Below are 23,875 nucleotides of genomic sequence, written 5' to 3' on the forward strand. Positions count from 1 at the left end.
GCTGGGTGTTTGCAATGTGGTGCCAAACACTATGCTAAGAATTAATATCTCAGGTAATCTTTGTGATAGCCTTCTTACATAGGTACTTTTGTTATACCCATTTTACAGATGAGAAACCCAACACTTAAACAAGTTGAATAGCCTCTGACAAGTGGTACAGCCATCATTTGACCTCTGCTGTTTCTATCTCCTCCCCTCTATATGTGGAGTCCTAGAAGAGAGCTCTAAGCAAAAGCCTTTTCTATAGCCTCCTCCAAAGGACGTGTGGCAGTTCCACAAGCTGGCAAGGTTACACAATTTGTTAAGAGTGAGAATGTCCATGAACCACGTCATCCTAGGTTTTCCCATGGCGATTTGTGCAATTAGTCACCCTGTAAAGCTTGTATTTGTTTATTTGTGAGCAGATTGTGATAGATGGAATCTGTGCTCTCCTGACCTCTGGGGTTAAGGCTGCCAAGGGCAGCCTTGTTTAGAAAACATCTGGAAGGCAGGGGCCTTAAAACTGAACTCCTTTGCAGGGACCGTTTCATCATAGTCAAGGCCATGGGAGGAAGAGTAGATGGATTTTAAACACTGCTTCAAATCGGCCCTAAAAATGATCTAGTTGCTTTTATTGGCAGGGACATACAAATGATGACCCAAGATTTAAAATCAGGATCACTTTCGGATGGGAAATGTTAACTCATTTTTATGAGCATTGCTTCCAGAGTGCAAACGCTGTGAGTTTAGACAACCAGCTAGCTGCCCTTCCTTTGGTATTTCTCAACTACTGCTTTTTGTTTTTATTCGTTGATACAGGCCAGATATTGACAAGAGTTGGACCTTAATCCAAGAGCGGATCCAGATGGACTCCATGGTCATCAAGGGCCTTGATCCAGATACCAACTACCAGTTTGCCGTGCGGGCCGTGAATCCCCACGGCCCCAGCCCCCGCAGCCGGCCCAGTGACACTGTGCGAACCCCCGGTGAGTACCTGGCCTGCAGAAGGAAGGCATTGCAGGGCTTGCCTCCTGAGGACTCGCCTGACTGGGCTATCTTCATACCCTACAGGAAGCCTGGAAAGGGGCTAGCCTCAGAATGCCTCCTGCTCTTTCCCCAGCCCTCTGAAACGTACAGGCTTCCTGCAAGGACTCAGGCTGTTTCTATGTCCAAAGGTCAGGGGGAGATTTATTTTTGTATCCTCTTTGGGGAGTTTGAGGTCAATTTTCTTTCGTGATCACGCAACAGACCCCAGAGCAAAACAACGGCATTTCCCTTTCTTTATTTTTTAACAAAATGAGCTGATCTTGGATCCATAGAACAAAAACCCAAAGCTCCCAAACTCTTCTGGGTTAATGTTCACCTGCAGATCAAAGTCATTTAAGAAATATCTACCCCTCTTTTGATGGTCTCGAAGTGACTTGTCGTCACTGGGGTATAGCAATGGTCTAAGTTCTCACGATGCCCCTTGGGGCCCCGAGGGGGAAAGCTGGGGTCAGTGTTTATCAAATCACCTGGGGTTTTGCTGAGCATCAGATTCTGTTTCTGGTCTGGGACCAGAACTTGAACAAGTTCCCAGATGAGGTCAAGAAACGTACTTGAATTACCAAGGGCTTAGACCACTGGGCTAAGGCCAGCCCAGCTTAGAAATCTTTGAGTTTTGGAAATGGGCGGGGAGGGGTTTACACAAATGTAGAACCCTGTTGAGTGGGGAGCTCTTAGAACGGAAACGCTGGTGCTTTTTCGTTGAAGATTCATCTTTGCAGAATTACCACTAAAATCCCTCCAGCAGAGGCCTGCCCCCTCCTCGAGGTCCTCTTCACCCAGGTGGGGAGCCCTGCTCTGCCTGGTGGTCGGCCTTGCACAGGCCAGCACAAAGCCTGGTTTTTCCTGCTTAGTCGGGCTGAATTAGCTCTTCCTCTGTCCTCACAGAATCCCCAAGCAGCCAACTTCCAGGGCCACCACTCTTTCTAGGGGTAGATTCTCCAACTTCCCCAAATCCTAGGGATTTTGGCTTTTCTGAAACCAACATGTACTTTCACCTTGAACGTGAGCTCTCCCGTGAGGCCACACCTTCATAACACATCCACATCCACACCCACTGCCCATCCCCCACCACACGCCATAACTTCCATCACCCAGAAATTGTTTCACTCTTGTTTGGTGTTCATAACCTAAAACTACCCAGGCACAAGTCGAGGAATGAGGCACCTGCTTTTTTTGTTTGTTTGTTTGTTTTTTGACAGGCAGAGTTAGACAGTGAGAGAAAGAGAGACAGAGAGAAAGGTCTTCTTTTTTCCGTTGGTTCACCCTTCAATGGCTGCTGCGTTGCAGCTGATCCAAAGCCAGGAGCCAGGTGTTGCCTCCTGGTCTCCCCTGTGGGTGCAGGGCCCAAGCACTTGGGCCATCCTCCACTGCCTTCCTGGGCCACAGCAGAGAGCTGGACTGGAAGAGGAGCAACCTGGACAGAATCCGGCGCCCCGACCGGGACTAGAACCTGGTGTGCCGGCGCCGCAGGCAGAGGATTAGCCTAGTGAGCCGCGGTGCCGGCCGAGGCACCTGCTTTTGAGAAGAGATGTTAGCAGTTCTGTTGCAAAGGCAGGCCTTCTTCCATTTCTGGATAAGATCGAGGCTGGGTTCTTTAATTCAGTGTTGTGATGGACAGCCCAAAATTGGGGTACGAAGACCGCAGGCAGACTTGGAAGCAGTTTGCCCTCTGTTGTGTGCCCACCCCAACCCCTCCACTCACACTGAGCACCTCTGCTCCTGCTTTACAAGCTGCTGCCTGCTGCCCTCCTTCAGGCTCTCCCTTGGTCTCCCTCTCTCCACGGGGTCAAGACAGGAGAGGAAGGGTGAGACGAAGCCTCCCGTGCTGTCCTTGGGTGTGCTGTGGAGCCTGGAGCTGCGGCAGCACCAGGACAGATGGGTTGGCGCATCTCTCGTCCAGAAACGCTGGTCTGGCCTTGCAGGTTCTCATCCTGACTTCCTCATTGCTGGCTCCCAGTTTTGCGGATTAAGTGGGGGTAAGGTATACAAAAAGTATAAGAAAATTTGTAATGGGTCTCACGTGTACAGTAAAATTTTATTTCAGAGTAATTACATGCAAGGCAGATGGACAAAGCTATGATAATTCAGTGAAAACTCAGTTATAAAATGATCTTAAAAATAGTTTTGTGACTTTTAGGTATATACAGTCGCTCAAATCAGAATAACAGTATAGCATTTATTATATGGTCTGTTTCATGATTACGTAAGAATGTGTTGTGATTGGGTATTTAAATTACAGTTTTGATCATAATCACTCATAGTGTTAGCAAACACTTTTTTTTCTGGCACATTCACATTTTTTAAACTGTTACTTTTGCTTTTGAAACTCATTTTTCCTACATGTAAAATTACCCAATTCCCAAATAGCACTTACTTGAATTATAATAAATTCCAAATGTCAGAGTTGCCGCTGGAATGCCTATCATGTGGTGGGCACCGCACCTGGAAAGCCATTTAATTCTCACAAAACCTGTGTGATGGGGGACTGGGATCCTTTCTCACCAATTAAAAACATTGAGTCTTTGAGAGGTTCCACAGTTTGCCAAGAATGATCACTGGAAACGCGGGATTTGAGCTTGGGTTTGGCTAACTACAAAGCTACTTCCCTGCGTGAGATTCAAGTTCAGAGGTCAGCGTTCTGCTGCCGCAGTGCACTGTGGGAACATTTAAGGTCAGCAATGAAATCAAGTGCAGGGACCAGTTCATGCAGAATCTGAGCACCAAAGGGGCCTTGACAGCAAACCTCTAAGAGTTGTTTTTATCTTTTCTTTTCTCTTTGCCTTTTTAAATTCACAGGGTATATTGTATACACAGTATCGTGATTCACACGTATTATGAGGACTGAAAGCCCGTGGAATAGCCGTGGTGGCTTATGGCCAGCAGCTCTCCTCATTGGTCGGACCCAAGTCAAACCAGCCAAATATTTATTAATTTACTTATGATTTAAACATTAAAAATGTTTGATTAACAATAATCGCACACATCAGTGGAATATGCACTGGTGACACCAATATTTCTACCTGCCGGGCTTTCCTGCTTCTCATTCCTTGCCTTCCTCCCCATCTGTGTGAATGTTGGCTTGATTTGATGCCACTTTGCTTTCTTGGCAACCAACTTCTCAACAGAAAGTTCAGGGAAATCTGTGAGGCCCAGGGTCCCCAACGAGAGCCCCTGGATCTCACCAGACACACTCTGGGCTCCTCTATGGCGTGTTTTAGGCCTAAACTCTGTCTGTTACATAAAAAGAGAGAACACAGAAGCCCCACCACTAACCAGGGGGGTATTTACTTCCCATTGGGCTTATTAGTGTCAGAGCAGCTATTAGCACCTTAATGAGTTATTGGAAGGTTTTCCTTGCTCTTCTGAAGGTGACTAAGGAAAGCCAGGTTACAGGTACTAGGCCCCCAGGAGGAGGGAGGATGCTTCCAGGGGTTTCCTGGGAGCGCTGAGACGTGTTGAGCACACAGCACCCACATCTCAGCTCCATACGTCACAAGTGGAAAGGAAGGAGGTATCAGGACTGCAGTGCCCGGGTGTTCTGATGAGAAGTAGAATCATTTTAGTGACCTTGAATACTAAGGATGCTAACCTGGATTAACTTGTATCTTTCATGGACCACTCTCCACACCAATCAATGCACACTTTGTTTCTAGGAGGAAGTATCAAAAAGACCAAAATCACGATCTATCGCTTCTCACCCTGATCTTGCCATATTTTTTCCCCCTGCACCAGCAATCGTAACTTGCCTTTGATCTTGTCACTGAGCCACTGGTGTGCACAGCTCGGGGCAGTGTGGGCCATGCGCTCACCCCATCTGGCAGTCAGTGCCTCCCTGCGATCCCACTTATCAAGGGTAGAGTCAGGTAACAAAAGAAATGAACAGTATGGAGCAGAAATGGCAGAAGTCCAAAAGTCCCATCGTCTTTCTTGCTCCCAAAGGCAAAGGAAATGCAATGAACAATAACTTGCAACTGTCGAGTGCGACCAGCTCTCGGATTATAGAACCTTCCCTGGGTGTGGGTCTTGGTCCTAGCACCCTGCAGCACTGGCTGTCTGTATTCCCTCTGCACCGCAGTACAGCAGACAGAGTGAGTCAGCTCTGCACTGGAATGAACCTGCTATCCCCAGGGCACTCCCCGCAGACGGCTTCTTTCTGTTCCCAGCAAAATCCATTTTGCACTCTCCTGCCTCCAGGATTTCCGGCATGCTGTTTGCCTTTCTAGGGCCTTTCTTCTCCCGGATCTTTCCTAACCAGGACTGTCCCCTCTCCCCACCCCACAACGCACCCCCATCTTTCTTCTTCCATCCCATAGCTCAGATGTCACTTCCTCTGAAAGCTTCTGTTACCCAGCCCCGTGACCCCCGCTACATTTTCTGCACAGCACTTTTACTGCCTGGAACTATTTCATATATTTGATTGTTTGTATCTGCCCTCTCTGATGAGCTCCCTATGGAGCTGGAATGACTTAATTCAATGCTGTGTTTCTAATACCATGTGCAAAGGCAGCGCTTAGTAAATCTATGTTGAGCCCATGCCTGAATACAGGTGGCTAAGGCGCCCAGAGCCTGGGACTGCTTTGGAGGTTGGACAACCCTCTGCTGCTACCGTGGGGGTGTTCAAAGAGGAGCTGGGAGGAGAACGGTGTCCTGGGAGTCCACGAAGGCCACGTGCAGTGCCCTGTTGGCAAGGTGCACAGGCAAATTTGAACCCCGAGAGTTGCAATGTGACTTACAGGAGGGCACAGCCAATAAATAGAATAAGATGGGGACGGAAAGTGGAAAGAAGGATGAGAACAAACCCATGACTTTAAATTCAAGGAAGTTGGGGCAGCAGAAGGGCTTTTGAGAGATTCTAGTGACGGAAAGAGTAGAATTTGCTGCTGAGGGGGTGACAAGAGGAGGGACATTTTCCCCTCTGCTCCTTGTCATCCTAATTATGGCCTTAGACCCTCTGGGACTGCAGAGGGAAGCAGGAGAAATAGTTTTGCTTTGGTTTGGTTTTCGATTACTCTTCTCCCTGTAGTCCCGTTTTATTCCATGGTTTCAGAAATTTCCTCTTCCGCTGAGCTGAGCCAAGTCCACCTGGCTCGTAGCAGTGGATTTCTGTGAAAGCCGTCATCTGTGGGTGCTTCACAATGCAGGAAATCATAACAAGGGTGTCCATTGTGCACGGTGACGGAAGGATGATGTAGCTGCCGTGCGCAGCCACCAGTGTCTCTAGATGACTCTATGTCCTGAGTTCTGGTCATGGGTCCTGAAGATGTAACAAAGCAGAAATCAGGAAGAAAAGTCCAAGAGCAAAAATGTCCCTGATTGAGAAGAGAAGGATTGGCAGAAGCCAGATGCCTTAGGTCCGAGAATGGCTGGGCTGAGTCTTGGTTGAGTAGGGTAGGCACCACTTTCCCTCTATCCTCTGAGGCTCCATAATGCAGTCTGTGAGAGGTGGATTCACAGGAGAGAACGTGTGCGAATGTATTGTGTCCCTGGAAAGAACCCAAAACCCAGAAAGATCTAGAAGCTCATAAGCCCTCTTCCTAGGGGACAGGGAAGGTGGGCTGTAGGCCAACTAGAGGAGAGTAAATGATTGTTGGAAAGAAGAATGGGCTCTCCTAGAAGAATAGGTGCTGGCCTGGGAAGAGATTGTCTGGGCCGGTGTCCTCAGCCCTCCTGTCCCCCTCCTGTGATAGGAGGTTTATCTGCCCTAACTGATGAGATTTCATGATGGTCGGGTACCTCTAGGAGGCCCTGTCTTTAGACAGATAATGCTGTTCCCTAAATGCACTCAACTTGAAATAATTAGCACAGGACAGTGGCTTACTTTGGGTGGTGTTTTCTGAACTCTTTGTCTTCAGTTGGTTGGTTAATCTAAAAAGACTGTAGCAAAAAGAACAGCAGAGAATTGAAACTGCAAGTCACAATGAACTTGGACAATAAAATTGCATATCTCTCACCAGGTAAGCCCATCCTAGATTCAAACAAAAAGGAAAAAGAAAAAGAAAATTACAGAGTTACAGTATTGGACCTCCATTCTTGGTTGGTTGCTTGCTTGGTTTTGAATCTCCCCAAAGTGAGCCATTTATTTAGAAAAGGATCAGCAGATTTTTTTTTTTGAAAGAGCAAGATAATAAATATTTTTGGATTTTCAGGCCAGCCCTGCAGTTGTAGGAGCCATAGACAATAAATTAATATGCATGACTCTATTCCAATAAGACCATAACACTGAAATTTGTATTTCTTATAATTTTCATGTCATACAAAAATTATTCTCTGTAAACATTTGTTTCCAGTCATCTAAACATGTAAAGATGACCACTAGGTCAGGTTCAAAGGCAGGCCGATTTAGGCTTGTGAATGTCGTTCTGACCTCGGTGCTATAGAGCTGTAGATTGTTCGTCTCCCTGAACTTCTCCAGGATGTTTGGCAGCCATTTTGTCAAGCTTGAAGGGTATGCATTAGCACAGATGAATGAGATTCTTTCCTTGATAGAGATCTCTGTGATTTAATTTTCTCACAAATTTGGGCTTTTAATTTTTAATTTTTTTTAATTATTATTATTTACTGAAGACAGAGATGGGGTGAGAGAGAGAAAGAGAGACCAAAAGAAAGAGCATTTATGCCCTAAATGTCTCCAAAAACCAAGGCTGGGGTGGGCAGAAGCTTGGAGCTGGGAACTGCCCCTAAGGATGGCAAGGACCCACGTGCTTGAGTCGTCACCACTGCCTCCCAGGATTGCGTGAGCAGCAAGGTGGAGCCAGGAGCCCGGAGAGGTGCTCTGATGTGGGACATGGGCATCTTAATGGCTAGACTAAATGCCCATGCCATGTGAATATTCTTAGAAAGCTGCCACTTGATCACACGGGAGTGAGTCTGTGCTGAGAGACAGAGACAGAGACAGAGAGAACCGCACAGAGAGAGTTGCTGTGTTGAGCATTGCTTCAGGAGCTTGGGTTAGGCCTATAAACAGGTGAGCTTCTTTAGAACATAAGACAAAAAGGGGAACAGGAGGCAAAACAAATCATTTGCTTCAGTCCCAGCCAAAACAAAGCTGCATTTTAAGTGTGCATGTGCGCATAAACATAACTGGGGCTGAGATTTTACATTCAGGGTGCCCTCCACTGTAATCGCTCTATTGATTTGCTAATGCCTCCATGCACGTAAATCTGAGTAACGCTCATTTGCACAATGTTATTGGCTCTAAAGGGAATGATTCACTTTGCTGTTTAAATACCTGCTACCTATTAATTGCTCTTCTGAGGCCTTTGCACATCTTACATTACCATACATTTACTTATAATCAGCACCAATTTTCACCCCCTCTTTCGAGACAGAGGAGAAATGCTAGAGTGCAGGATAAGAATGTAAGGACTAGAATTTTCCAATACAAAGGAACCCACAATGCTGTTCTAGTTTGAACATAGCGTCTCTTCAGGGACTTGGTTGATATGTAGTGGCCACAGGATACACAACTGTGTACTATTTATTCCACTCAGTGGACTGTAAACATTAAGATATTGAGATGATGCACACAGGCTTGCACGTGTGTGCGCGCACACACACACACGTGTCTTACTATTGTCATTTTTGTTTATTATCCATTTTGTTTTCTTCCCCTTATATGCACCATTTCATAGTTAATCTCTTCAGTTCTTTCCCTTGGAACACTTTTTGCTTTACAGCATCCTCTATGGGGATTGTTATCCTAGCATCAGAATTCCTGAATCACTTAAGTGCTCAGACCAGAGGACAGGGCCACAATTTGTGGTTTAGCACAGAGAGGAGGTATATGAAGTCAGCTTAGCACAGTGACGGACATACAGGACAGATGCCGTGCATGCTGGTTGAGTCTTGTGGCGCGCCTATGGTTAAGCACCAAATACAAAAGCAAACAGCTGCAAATAGATGCAACTGGGAAGCAACTGCTGGAGCAAAGCGGACTTTCCTGGTGATCTTAGGTGTGGCCAGGCTCCTAGCAGGAAACCAGCACACACATTTGGGTGATTTGAAAGGAGCTTAGTGCAGGATCTCTTTGCAAAAGTTTGGGTAGATGCAAAGAATTCTAGAGGGAACAATTACCAGCCTCTGGACAGACAGGGAGGGCCACTGAGCCCGAGAGCTGTAGCCCTGAGACTTGGCACGTCACAAGCCCAGGGGGAGAAGTTGGGGGAATCCTCTGACTCCTTCCCCCTCCTTCTCTCTCCTGGTGGTGCTGGCCAGGGGCATTGTACAGGGCAGAGATGGGGTCTGAGGAACAGAGGGAAGGAATCCTCCAAAGGAGGAATGGTGTCATTTCATAGAATAGGAGAATGTAGATTCTATTGTGTGGAATCCACAGGTTATGGATTAGTTTTTGGCCATTTACTCATAAATTTAGGCTACAGACATCTCATCCTTCTTTGTGTGTTTAGCATATTGGCTTCAACACCAATGTTATGAGACCTCATAAACAAGCTCATAAAGACTTTAGAAACTCCTGGAGCTGGAAAGACCTGCCTGCCCCTTGCGGGCACAAGGAGACCAAGGCCCAGGTTCACTCAGTGGCCTTTTCAAGGTCACTGGATAAGAACCCAGTTTGATTACTTTTTCTATTCTCGGTTCCTAAAATGAGTGGGACTCCTTTTTTCTAAAGTATTCTTTCCCCTGGGGAGTTTAAGGATGAGCAAGAAAGCCAGTGTGGCAGGAGAAGGAGCTCCATGGAAGCGGGCGGTGAGACCAGAGAGAGGGAAGGCACTGTTGGAGAGCGGGCATAGGACCTTGGGGGCCGCTAGGAGCCATTGAACTTGGCTTTCTTGCAGACAGATGCAGAGACTGGGAGGTCCAGGGAACCTGGCCAGAGGAGCAAACAACCTTACTTAGGATTTAATAAAATCATTCATAGTAGAATAGAGTCGAGGACAAGAGCAGGGAATGAGGAAAACCATTGCAATAACCCTAAAGCTGAAGGAACTTTTTGGTTATCTCTAAATAGGAAGAGGTGATTGTGCTTTATAATGCTTATTAGAAAAAAAATTCAAGCAATGTGAAAACTATTTTAAAAAATTAAAATGATGGGTCCGGTGCTATGGCATAGGAGGTTAAGCCTCTGTCTGGGCAACAGCATCCCATGAGGGTGCCTGCTTGAGTCCTAGCTGCTCCTCTTCCCGTCCAGCTCTCTACTAATAGCCTGGGAAAGCAACAGAAGATGTCCCAAGTACCTGGGCCCCTGAACCCATGAGGAAGACCCAGAAGAAGCTCCTGGCTCATGGCTTCAGATCGGTGCAGTTTCAGCCATTGTGGCCATTTGGGGAGTGAACCAGTGGATGGAAGACATTTCTCTCTCTCTCTCTCTTTCTCCCTCCTTCCCTCCCCTTCCCTCCCTCCCTCTGTCTGTAGCTCTGCCTCTCAAATAAATAATCTTTAAAAAATTAAAATTATTGTTAATCTCAGCACCTAGACATAACCACTATTAACATTTTGGTGGATAGTATCTCCTAGCATTGTTTTTTAATCCAATGATTAGATCACTCTGCATAGAGTTTTGCTGTCCAACAAAATATTATATACATTTTAAATATAAATGCATCATTAACTTTAATAATGACCGTGTGTTCCATTGTGAAGCTCTGCTGCATTTATTTAATTCCTTACTGATGGATATTTAGGATATTTCACTATTACAAACGGTTTTCTCTCCTGTTTTAAAAGATTTATTTTATTTACTTGAGAGGCAGAGTTAGAGAGAGAGAGAGGTCCTCCATCGCTAGTTCACTCCCTAAGTGGCCACAACGGCCAGAGCTGGGCCTATCCGGAGCCAGGAGCTTCTTTTACATCTCTCACACAGGTACAGGGACCCAAGCACTTGGGCCGTCTTCTACTGCCCTCCCAGGCCATCAGCAGGGAGTAGAAGAGCTGGTCAGGAAGTAGAAGAGCTGGGACTCCAACCGGCCCCCACATTGGATGCTGGCAACACAGGCAGAGGCTTACCCTATAGACCACAGCACTGGCCCAAAGCCGGGCCTCTTAACTGTGACCTTCAATATTATTTTCTGCAAGTTCACTTTACTCTTCAGGTATCTCTGGGAAGCAGAGTGGGCCAACACCATTCCTTCTCTAGTTAGCTATGGAGGGAGATGGATGTGCACAGCCAGGCAGCAACGTGGATGACAGTGGACATTCAAGCGACTTACCTGATAATTTAGCCTTTCATTCATGCTACAGTAGATAATCTTTTACTCACAGGGAATGTTCTATATGCCTTTTGAGATAAATACTTTTAAAAAAATTGCCATCTGCTATAGAGAGCTGTTGGGCATCATGTTGGAACTTGGTGGGCGTCTCAGCCTCATTCCCACCAATGGGAAGAGCCGGAGGCCTGTCTCAGAGCACCTATCACTGCTGCCACTGAGCGCCAGCCCTGGCTCTGCCCTGTTTAAAAGTGCAGCCCTACCTCCATCTACCCTGTTGGAAAGTGCAACTCTGTCTCCATTTGGCCCAGTGGACAACTTCTGCCATGACTGGGCTTGATCACGTGGTTGGTAGCATAGGAATTCCAGAGGCCAAGGGAAGAGTCCAAGACTCACCAGTGAGTCAGCCAGCCCATGATGGTAGTTTGCAATGTATCCAGCAGATGGCGATAGTTCCCAGACTTTCTGAGCTGGAAGAACCCTGCAGAATCTGTGCGGAGTCCCGGAAGTGGTGGGAATGAAAGCCCCAGGGAGAAGCTCCACTAGGTTCGCTAGTCCCAACCCAACAGGAGAGGGAAGCTACTTTTAGATTTTACTTCTTGCAACCACGAGAAGAGCTCAAGGCCAAAATGGACATTTCTTCAGTGATCTGAGCATTTGTAATCAATGCTGGATTCTAATGATACAGAAAACTAATACATTTCCTTCCAGAATGAAATAAAGAGCTGCAAATGCAGAAAGAATTAAGACAATGAAAAGTAGGAGAGTGAGGGATGAGAGGAACTATCAACAGCCTGAAGTTGCCAGGCCTTTTAGCTTCTGCTTTTGTTTGTTTGCTTTGGGTTAACTGTTCTGGTGCCGTTCAAGAAAGAGTATTTCCGAGGCTCCGGGGATTATGTCGCTTGTTGGAGCACCCATTCACCAAGTCCTTTTAAAAACGTGTCCTCATTCTCTATGCCAGGCTGGGTGTTGGGGTTTTAGCAGTAAACATCGACAGCAAGGCGGGGTGCCACATCTCAGTAAATAGCAATGTCCATATTATAGTATATGCCATAAATAATGTGTGTGATGGTGATTGCTAAGAGGAAAAGAACAGGCATGAGTGCACAGAGGGTGCTGGAAGCTGCTGTGTGGCATAGGCTTGCTTGCCCTTGGAGAGACCAGAGCAGAGTCCTTCCACGTGGCGGGACAGCAAGGACAAAGGTCCTAGGGTGAAAGTGGGCTTGGGATAGTAGGAGACTCATGTGACAGGAACATGGTAAGTGAGGAGGAAAGTGACCGGAAATGAGGACATGTTAGCCAGGGACCACGAGCCGAGTCGTGTGGAGCCTGCAGGTCCTGACAAGGACTAAATTTGTTTCTAAGAGTCAAAGAAGGTGGAAGGTAGGGGGCAGGTGCCGCTGGCAGCCAGGAGGCTGTGGTCATACTGCAGTGCACTGGACAGCCCCCCAACATGCCAGTAACAGTGGTGGGATTAAGAAAGACCAAAAAACAAAGCTAGAAAACCTAACCCCTGCTCCGGGCAAAATGGGCATCAACCTGGAAAATTAACTGATAGCTAAAAAGAAACAATTAGAGGAAAGCAGCTCTCAGACTTCCGGAAGTGCCGCCCACTGCAAGAGCATGGAATTTGCAAGGCAGTCCAGGACACACAAACTTTCAGAAATAGCCGTGTGTGTGTGCACGGGTCTCTAACAACCGGGTAATCAGCCTTGCCGAAGGAGGAGCTTTTCATTTTGATGCCTTTCGGCTCCATTTGAAAAACTGTGGTTGTGGCCTGCAGAGTGATTTTCACAATCCACTAATGGATTGAAATTTGTAGTTTGAACAGTACTGAGTCAGGTGTGTAAGGACAGTGAAGAGAGCATCCCATAAACTATTTATTATTGGCACTTAAAAGGATAAAGGAAGGCAGTATTAGGTAAGTCACCCAAAAGAGCAGACATTAATTGCACAAGTATTCCTGTTTGCCAAATGCTTTTTGAAGAGAACTGAAGCAGTCCTTGCCGTCCAAGCATTCATGGTCAAGTTCAGTGAGCCTATGCGTGGACGCCACTGGATTGGAGTGTGTGTAGTAGAAACGAAGTCTGAAACACAGAGGAAGGCAGCAGTTGACCTTTGTGGGTTGGGGAATGGGACGTGGGTGAGCAAAGGTTTCACAGTGAGGTGTCTGTGTGGCTAAGAAAGTGTGGGGTGTCCCCAAAGGGTTGAGGAACCAGAGAATCCAGGCAGAGGGTTTCACGGGCTGAGCGTTGCTGCACAGGCCTCGTGCAGGGGTTGAAAGAAATAGGTGCACAGATGGGAAAACACCTCCCCTATCCTGGCTCCCTCATCCATTCTTGTTCACAGGATAAAGGCCACACTCCTTAGCCTGAGGTTCAAAGTCTTCCACATTCCACCCCCTGCCTACCCGTCTTGCCTTGCTGCTCCTGGCTTCATAGCAGGAACCCTTGCCTCAGCAGGTGGCATTCCAGCTGTCCCCACTCCCTAGAGGCTTGGCTTGCCCTTCTGCCTCCTCCTCTTTCTCTATGCATTACATCTCAGTGAGCTGCCATTTTCCCCAAGGTGTAGGGTGCACCCTGCTTTAGAGACTGTTCCAGGAAAGTCAGCCATGGCGAGCCGGCCGGGTAATTGCTTTCATCAGGCAGGCGCTGAGCTCCCAGCCTTCGCATGCCATGGTTTTCTCACCAATGGAGAATGGGTTTGAAGGTTCATGCTGCACGTCCCCACCCTCACTGGCTGCACCCCTGGGCTGTCCTCTCCATCTTTGTGTAACCAGTAGGCCATACCTATTTGAAAATGAGAATAGATTACTCTTTTTTAAGAAAATATTTATTTACTTGAAAGGCAGAGTTATAGAGGGAGATGGAGAGACAGAGAGAGATCTTCCATCCAATGGGTCACTCCTCAGATGGCTGCAACAGCGAGGGCTGGGCCAGGCTGAAGCCAAGAGCCAGGAGCTTCATCCGGTTCTCCTACATGGGTGTAGGAGCCCAAGCACTTGGGCCATCTTCCGCTGCTTTCCCAAGTGCATTAGCAGGGAGCTGGATCAAAAGTGGAGCAGCCAGGACTCCAACTGGTATTTTATTGTGGGATGCCAGTGTCACAGGCCGTGGTGGCTTAGCCCACTATGCTCTAAAGCTGGCTGGCTCTGAGAAGAGATTACTCTCATTCCTGTTAACTTTGAGAAGTTTCCTTGGGCACAAGTTAATCTCATGAGCCAGCGAGAGGCTGGCTTGTTCCTGTCGTGGCTGCTCTGTGGGGTTCTGAGCCAGTGCTGGGCTTGACGAGGCTACCGATGAGGACGTGAGTCAGGCTTCTATTCCAGCATCAGCAGGCAGCACGGCAGGTTGATCTGGATGAAGAGAGTGGTTCTCTGCACTGGGGGGCATGTGTAGGACTCCCCTTGGCGTAGTCACTGCTGAGCTCCACCTACAGTGAAGTGGCAGAGCCGTGCACACTTGGGGCATGTGAGTTAACTCAACATGTTTGCATTTTATTTTATTTACTTGTAAAAAGGTTTGCTTATTTATTTTTGAAAGTCAGAGTTAGAGAGAAGGAGAGACCACAGAGAGAGAAAGACATCTTCCATCTACTGGTTCACACCCGCAGATGGCTGCAAAGGCCAGAGCTGGGCCAGGCCAAAGCCAAGAGCTTCATCCGAGTCTTTAGGGACCCAAACACTTGGGCCACCTTCTGCTGCTTTTCCTGGGCCATTAGCAGGGAGCTGGGTCAGAAGTGGAGCAGCCGGGACACCAACTGGTACCCATGTAGGAAGTTGGCATTGTGGACAGCAGCTTATCTACTATGTCACAACACTGGTTCTGTTAGATTATATTTTTATTTTTATTTTTTAATGATTTATTTATTAAAAGGGTACAGTTACAGGGAGAGAGACCCATTATACCACAACGCCGACTACTTGATTTTTTCTTTTAAAGATTTATTTATTTATTTGAAAGAGTTACACAAAAAGAGGAGAGGCCAAGAGAGAGAGAGAGAGAGAGAGAGATCTTCCTTCTGCTGGTTCACTCCCCAATTGGCCACAACAGCCAGAGCCACACCAATCCGAAGCCAAGAGCCAGGAGCTTCTTCTGGGTCTCCCACGTGGGTGCAGGGGTCCAAGCACTTGGGCCATCTTCTTCTGCTTTCTCAAGCCATAGCAGAGAGCTGGATCAGAAGTGGAGCAGCCAGGACTTGAACCAGTGCCCAAATCGGATGCCAGCACTGCAGGCGGCAGCTTGACTTGCTACATCACAGTGCCAGCCCCTAGATTGTCTTTTTTTTTTTTTTTTTTTGACAGGCAGAGTGGACAGTGAGAGAGAGAGACAGAGAGAGAAAGGTCTTCCTTTTGCCGCTGGTTCACCCTCCAATGGCCGCCGCTGCAGCCGGCGCACCGCGCTGATCCTGGCAGGAGCCAGGAGCCAGGTGCTTTTCCTGGTCTCCCATGGGGTGCAGGGCCCAAGCACCTGGGCCATCCTCCACTGCACTCCCTGGCCATAGCAGAGAGCTGGCCTGGAAGAGGGGCAACCGGGACAGAATCCGGCGCCCCAACCGGGACTAGAACCCGGTGTGCCGGCGCCGCAAGGTGGAGGATTAGCCTATTGAGCCATGGCGCCGGCTCCTAGATTGTCTTTTAAAATGTGGATAGTTCACTTTGTGCTGAAATGATTTGAGAAAGTTTATGCACGCACACCCCTCAATTAAAAAAAAAAGTATGATAAGATAATCAGAAATCAGATACAGGAAGAGGACATAGTTGTATCCAAACTGGAGATGGGGCAAGCATTGTGACACAGTGGACTTAGCTGCTGCTCAGTACAATATGATTTCCATATCAGAGTGGCAGTTTGAGTCCTGGGTACTCCACTTCTGATCCAGCTTCTTGCTAATGCCGCTGAGAAGGCAGCAGACAGTGGCCACCCCTGTGGGAGACATGGATGGAGTTCTAGGCTCCTGTCTTTAGCCTGGCCTAGCTCTAGTTGGAGAGTGAGTCAGCGAATGATAGTTTGAGCTCTCTCTCTGCTTTCCAAATAAATAAATAAAATTTCAAAAACCTAGAGATGAGACAGTAATTTAAGCCTTGGAAGCCACTTAACTCTGGTGTTCCTATTAGCAGAAACAAGAAAGAAGTCAAGGTCTAAAAGAACCCTCTAACTGACAGACACAAGCCAGTTTTTCAGAGAAAATCATTTTTTCCCTGAATAGTTAGAGGGCAGAGCTATTGAATAAGGAATTTTGAGTGTTTTAATGAATAGTGACTGTCATACCAGTTTCGTGGTAAATAAGGAAATTTTTGTATGGCTAGATTCCTAGTGATTCCCATTAAAATTAAGGATGTCAGTTTGAATCGTGGTAGTGTAACTGATTTTCTGCAGGAATGATTGAACTTGACAGAAGGAAAACCTTTAGAAAATTGGAAGCATTGATGATTAACATGTTCCTTAGAACTATTCAGCAAAGTCCTGTGTATATTCTAGACAACCCACTAATATATATTCTGCGATTGAATAGCTGATGTTTGTCTTCTACATCACAGTTGAAAATGATAGTTACTTTTCAAATGTTTTAATTTATTAATTTGACGGACAGACAGACAGAGACAGACAGGCGGAGTGCCCACCTGCCAGTTCACTCGCAGATTGCCTACAATGACCAGGCCTCAGCCAGGCCAGGGCTGAAGCCAGGAACTCAGTTCAGTTCTCCTGTGTGTGTGTTTGGCAGGGACGCAGCCACTTGGACCATCACCACTGCTTTCCCAGGATCTGCACCTGCAGGAAGCTGGAATCACCAGCCAAAAGTAGGGCCTGACCCGAGGGGCTACAATGTGGGACACAGGTGTCCTAGGGCTAGGCTGGCTGCCTCCAAAGGGGCAGTTCTGAAGTAGTTGAATTCTTGTTAGTTCAGTCAGTCTCCCTCTTTCCCTCTCTCCCTCCCTCCCTCCCTCCCTCCCTCCCTTCATCCCCCCCCCCACCTCTGTAGTAGAACTTCCTTGGCCTTCCTAACCTGCTCTGAGCCAGATGCAGTCCAGACACATGACCTCCTGCACGATGTATTTCAACATCAACCATTTGACTGTCCCAACTTCTTTACATGGAAATTATCATCCTAAAGTGTTTTCTTGCTTCCATAAAACTTTTGTCAGAAGTTATGAAGGTGTAGTTCTCTTCATTTTGGCTGAAACGTAAGCCCTTTCAAGCTATTCTCAAGGTTTTTATTTTCCCCACTTCATACAAGTCCTAATTTTTTGTTTTTAATTCATATTTTTGTTGCTTTATTTTGATAAATACCAGCAAAACACCACAGCCCCTTAGGTAGCTCCTGTCCTCTATGTCCACACCCTTAGCTATCATTTTCTCTCCTGATATTCATCACATTGACGTCTTTCTCAGCACTCTGGGAGATTTGCTCAAACTCATTTCCCATTTCAAGCTTCAAATTTCTACAGAGTAGATTTTCCTTATTATTTTAGGTGTACATTGGCATTCTCCTGAGAAAGTTTAGGCATTGGTTTCTTATTTTCTTGAGATTTATTTATTTGAAAGAAAGAGTTACACAGAGAGAGGGAAAGACAGAGAGAGATCTCCCATCTGCTGGTTCACTTTCCAAATGACCACAACACCTGGAGCTGGGCCAGGCCAAAACCAGGAGCCAGGAGCTTCTTGCAGGTCTCCTGTGTGGGTGCAGGTGACCAAGTACTTGGGCCATCCTCCACTGCTTTCCCGGGTTCATCAGCAGGGAGCTGGATCTGGAGAGGAGCAGCATGGATTCGAACCAGCATCCATATAGGGTGCCAGTGTTGCAGGCAGTGGCTTAACTCATTGTGCAACAGTGCTGCCCCCATTTTATTTTTGTTATGAATTTTTTTAAGATTTATTTATTTATTTGAAAGACAGAGTTACACAGAGAGAGGAGAGGCAGAGAGAGACAGAGAGAAAGGTCTTCCATCCAATGGTTCACCCCTCAAATGGCCGCAATGGCCGGAGCTGTGCAGATCTGAAGCCAGGAGCTTCTTCCGGGTCTCCCACGTGGGTGCAGGGGCCCAAGGACTTGGGCCATCTTCTACTGCTTTCCCAGGCCACAGCAGAGAGCTGGATGGGAAGTGGAGCAGCCGTGTCTCAAACCGGCGCCCATATGGGATGTCGGTGCTTCAGGCCAGTGAGTTAACCCACTGCGCCACAGCGCTGGCCCCATGTTATGAATTATTTTAAGCAAAATAAAAATACCAGGAACATACTACATGTCCACAGCCCATCCCTGTCAGATCTTAGCAGGTGCCTCATTTTCTGTGGTGCTACAGAAGTTAAGATCTTATAGGAATGGGGGTTTCCCCTGTGATCTTCCCAACGCTATTCCCTTCCTTCTTCCGGAGAGGGGCTTGCATCTCATGTTTAGGATTCCCCTTCCAGACTTTTATCATTTTACTAACACGTATGTGTGTATCGGTGAACAGCAAGTATTGGTCTGAATGTTTTAGCATTTCTTATAAATAGGGTGGCATAACAGGTTTCTTTTTTTCCCACCATATTAGTTGTTTTTGCTTTTATGCACGTTGCATTGCAAAATTCTAGCTTGTTCAGTTTTATTGCTGCATAGTTGGTGTTCTGCCATATGAATATGCTACAGTTTGCTCATCAATGATTTTGATGTTAGACTTTGAAGTTGCTTCAATTTTTGCAATTACAAACAGTCTTGAAATGATCCGTCTTGCGTGTTTCCTTGTGCGTGTGCTTAGATGTAGAATTTTGGGCCACAGTGCAGGCACATCTTCAGCTCTCCTATGTATGACACAAACACACCTCAGAGTGTTTGGCAATGTATTCAGAGTTCTTGCCCTACATCCTTGCCAACACTTGGTATTACCAGACTTTTAATTCAGATCAGTCTGATGGATATAAAATGATACATTGTTATTGTTTTGATTTGCACTTCTCCATTTTTAATGAGGTTCAGTGTAATTTTATCTCATTGTATAAATTGACTACTTATGTGATTGTTCATTTTTACTGTTATTTATACCTATATAATAAATATATTTTGGCATATGATTATATGTTAGTAAATGTCTTTAATAAATATTAAATATTTATGTTTAAATATGAATCCTTACTCAGTAATATGTGTTGCAAGTATCTTCTGCCAGTTTGTGACTTACCTGTTACCTGAGTTAGGGTAGTCATTACCAGGTAGAGGTACTTTAATTTAATGTAGTTAAACATACCAGAATTTCCTTTGTGATTTATGCTTTCTGTTTTTTAAAACTAATTCCTTTTTGCAAAGTCATTAGGCAGTAGCCTACTGTTTTTGCTAAATGTTTTAAAATTTTCCTCTTTGTATTAGAGTTTTAATCTACATAGGCTTTACTTTTAGGTATGGAGGACCAAATTTAATATTTCTTTCCATATAGATAGCCAGTTTCCCCAGCACCCTTTATTGAATCATTCTCCTGCCTCTTGTTAATTTGTCTGACATCTTTCTGATGTATCAGATCTCCATGCCTTTCTGGATCTGCTTCTGAGTTCTGCCAACTTCTCATTCATACTTCAGCATCACAATGTTTAATTTCTACACTTCATGATGTGGCATCTGGTAGATAATTCTAGTCCACCTTGTTTTTCTTTAAAATTGTCTTTCTTTCCTGGAGCCTTTGTTTGTCAATAGAAATTTTAGAACCAATTTTTCAATTTCATAAAAAACTTTTGGGGATTTAAAAAATCAGAAATATTTTGAGAGATAAAATTAAACATATATTCAATATATAAATTCATTTTTGGAGGAATTGATGTTTTTATTCTGTAGAATTATACAATCATGATCATGTTTCATCTCATTTGGATCATCTTCAAAGTCTTTGTGCACTTTATTCTTTTTCTCCTTAAAAGTCCTTTATAGCTTTTATCAGATTTATTGCTAAGTCTCTTATACTTCACGTCTGTTTAAATTTTTATCAAGACTTTTAATATCATTGTTCAACTCTTATGTGTCCTTATTAATTTTTTGTCCATTTGATCTATCAGTTACAAAGAGAGGTGCATTAAAATTTCCCACTCTATCTCTGCACCTGTCTCAATTTTTCTCTTGATATATCTGTGCAGTTTTAATACTAGGTACATACACATTGAAGATCATTTTATATTCCTGGTGATTCTTTTAATCATTATTTAATAGCCATCTTTGTCATTAATGATGCTTCTCCCTGTTTCTCTGAAGGCTTTTCCTGTCCAGTAATAGCATAGCTACACGAGGTACTACTGCCTGGGATATTTGTGACATGTTTTACCTTTGATCTTTCTGTGTCTCATATTTTGGTTACTTTATGGAAGCACAACGTAGCTCAACTTTTAAAAATCCAATCAGATAAAGCACTGTCTTTTAAGCAACAAGTTTATTGCATTTACAGTTATTATAGTTGTTGACATGTTTTATTTCTACAATTTTGTGCTTTACTTCACTTTTTTTTTTTTTTTTCTGGACAGGCAGAGTTAGACAGTGAGAGAGAGAAAGACAGAGAGAAAGGTCTTCCTTCCATTGGTTCACGCCCCCAAATGCCTGCTACGGCTGGTGCTGCACAGATCCGAAGCCAGGAGCCAGGTGCTTCCTCCTGGTCTCCCATACGGGTGCATGGCCCAGCCACTTGGGCCATCCTCCACTGCCTTCCTGGGCCACAGCAGAGAGCTGGCCTGGAAGAGGAGCAACCGGGACAGAATCCAGCACCCCGACCGGGACTAGAACCCAGTATGCCGGCACTGCAGGCAGAGGGTTAGCCTAGTGAGCCGTGGCACCGCCCACTTTGCTTCATTTTTTCCAGTGTTTTTTTTTTTTTTTTTTTTTTTTTGGTGGAAGATATTTGTTTCTGTTTGCTATTTTCTGTAGGGCTGACTGTATTTTCCTATCTTTAATAGTCCCTTTATTGGGATGAAATCTTGTGTTACTTTATTTACTCTCCATCAGTTGTAGCTTTCCAACCTTAACAGTCTAGAGCACATCAACATGTTATCCTCCAAAACCGTAAAAAGACCTGAGTGGCTCTAATGCACTCATCATCTCCTGCTTGTCTGGCACATTGCTTTGGAGTATTTTTTGTTCCACCTTGTTGTTACTAGTCACATGTTTAGGCATTTAAAATATTTTGTAATCGCTTGTTTATATTTTTCTCTACACTCATCAGTTTCTTTGCCCACAACTCTTTGCATATTACTCTCTCCTTGTACTTTTTCTTGAGATACACTTTTCAATAAATCCTCTCTCAGGTCTGTAGTTATGTCTTTGTTTCACTCCTACAGTTGATCAGTCATCTAACGGAATACAGAATTTCATGTTGATAAGTATTTCTTCCTAGTTCTTTGTCTCACAGGAGTGAGAAAGGATGAGAGGGTTTAAGTGGGTCTGAATTGAACAATTTTTTCGTCTTAATACTTAAAAGAGATTGGAACTATGGATGGTCCTCAAATATGAAGCCACTTATATAAGCACAGAAAATCCATGGAGAGTTGGAAACATCTGTGTCTCCCACCCCCCGGATTGTGACCCCATCTCCCCTCTTTCTGCTATGTCAGTGTCCCTGTTCTAGCTCACTGATCCCAAAGGCAGGGTGTGGCCTGAGCCCTCTCCTGTAGTGAGCCAACTGGAGGCCAGGCTAGAGTCGCGTGTCACGTCACAAGGGGGATGGTTCTGCTAGGCGATTGCTGCATTGTGCAAACCTTGTAGCATTCACTCATGCAAACCTGGATGGCATAGGTCAGTCACTCGCCGTGGCCGTGGCCGTGGCCTCTGGGTGCAGTCAAGACACAGGGAGTGCAAGCTGCATGCGGGTGCTACTGTGGTGACACAGCGGACTGTTTCACAGTAAAATGATTTTGATCTAAAACAATGATTAAGAAGGATAGGATAGCGCATAGACCAGTAAGTGGCAGTTCTCGTGATCAGGTAGTGCCTGCTGTGCGTGGACTTGCACCCGACTGGCAGCACGGTCGGCTTGTCTACCCCGACATCACCATGGCATGTGAGCAATGCACTGGGCTACAACACCGCAGCAGCCACAGTGTCACTGAGTCACTGGAACGTTTCAGCCTGCGGTAATCTTAGGGGACCCCTGTGGTCTGTGCAGTCCACTGTTGACTGTAATGTCTTTATGTGCCGAGTGACTATGTATGTCACTTCTGTATTAGTTACCTCCTCTCTCTTACTGAATCCACCTGTCAATCTAATCTTTGCTACTAGGTCATTCCCATTAGCATATAAGGCTAGATTTCCTATTCACAGAAAAGCTTCCTTTGACCTCTCAACCCTCCACCTACCTTCCCATTTCTGCTTTCCTTTGACCCAGAGTTACTGTGATACATTCACAGTGCTTGCATTTTTTTTTTTTTTTTGACAGGCAGAGTGGACAGTGAGAGAGAGAGACAGAGAGAAAGGTCTTCCTTTGCCGTTGGTTCACCCTCCAATGCCCGCCGCGGCTGGCGCACTGCGGCCGGCGCACCGCGCTGATCCGATGGCAGGAGCCAGGAGCCAGGTGCTTTTCCTGGTCTCCCGTGGGGTGCAGGGCCCAAGTACCTGGGCCATCCTCCACTGCACTCCCTGGCCACAGCAGAGGGCTGGCCTGGAAGAGGGGCAACCGGGACAGAATCCAGCGCCCAACCGGGACTAGAACCCGGTGTGCCGGCGCCGCTAGGCGGAGGATTAGCCTAGTGAGCCGCCGCGCCGGCCGCATTTTTCATAACCTCCTAGTCGCTCTTCAATCCACTCCCATCTGCTTCCACTCCCACTATGTATGTGAAGAGCATTGACAGCTGTGCCTCTGTATCCCCCTCCATGAACAGCCCCAGAGCAGCAGGTGCAAGTCACCTAGGCTTCTGGCCATCGGTTGAACTCCCTGCAGCCCCACTATCTTCAGAAAGGGAGCCTCCTGTGGAGAAAGACAGGAGCTTGGCTAGGTTGACTGGTTTATGTTCCTCCTAAGGAGGAGCCCCCTGGGGGGCTCAGTGCTGCCAGTGCTTCCTAGGTGTGTACGTGCAGGAAGACAAAGGAATCAGAGAAGCCCTGGAAGACAAGGGCTCTGGATGTTGGTTGTGTGTGCTGAGCAGATCTGCCCATGACAGGTACTTAGGGCTGCTCTCCCCCGACGGCCCCTCTCCAGCTACTATCGAGCCAATACCCCTGCATTCTGGTTGGAAGGAGATGGTTCAGGCAAGTTGTCTGGGGGAGATGGAGAAGCAGAGGAAAGCCTGCAGCATCCCCGCAGACCCTGGGTCCCTGTGCCTCAGAGGCTGCTACTGACCAGGACTGACTCACACTGATCCAGAAGGCTGTGGCCCCGGGCACATAGCTGGGCTTTGTGACTTCCCCACACAGCACAGCCACACTTGCAGTATTTCCCAAGCTATGGATCTAATCTTGTTGTTCCAGCACCATCTGTTTCCCCTGGGAATGCACCAGCTGCTGCAGTTCCAGCCATTGCAGCCAGCTTCACAGCCCAAGAAAATACAGAAGGAAGGGAAATTCCAACAGACTATTTGCCTCTTAGGTACCCATCATTTTCCCAAGAGAACTCTGCAGGATGGTTCCCTTAAGAGCCTGGAAAGGGTTATTCATAGCTTTTAAACCCTTTGCATGCTTCCTCTTGTGGCTGGACTTGCGCTGTTCAGAACTCAGGTGACTGCTGTTATCATGTACTTGTGTTATTCCTAAAC

The 23,875-nt window shown here is 46.2% G+C and overlaps 1 protein-coding gene across 2 annotated transcripts in view; it reads left to right on the forward strand.

The window, feature by feature from the left end:
• EGFLAM (EGF like, fibronectin type III and laminin G domains) overlaps window positions 1–23,875 on the forward strand; it is a 193,700-nt gene that overhangs the window by 108,838 nt on the left and 60,987 nt on the right. For both annotated transcript variants that reach the window (XM_051853511.3, XM_051853512.3), the window contains one exon: window positions 799–965. In XM_051853511.3, the coding sequence (XP_051709471.3) occupies window positions 799–965 (167 nt within the window). The remainder of the gene's footprint in view (window positions 1–798; window positions 966–23,875) is intronic.

The sequence above is a fragment of the Oryctolagus cuniculus genome, chromosome 14 (genome assembly GCF_051225735.1).
Source record: "Oryctolagus cuniculus isolate XC-2025 breed Fujian yellow rabbit chromosome 14, ASM5122573v1, whole genome shotgun sequence".
NCBI classification, from domain to species: Eukaryota; Metazoa; Chordata; class Mammalia; order Lagomorpha; family Leporidae; genus Oryctolagus; species Oryctolagus cuniculus.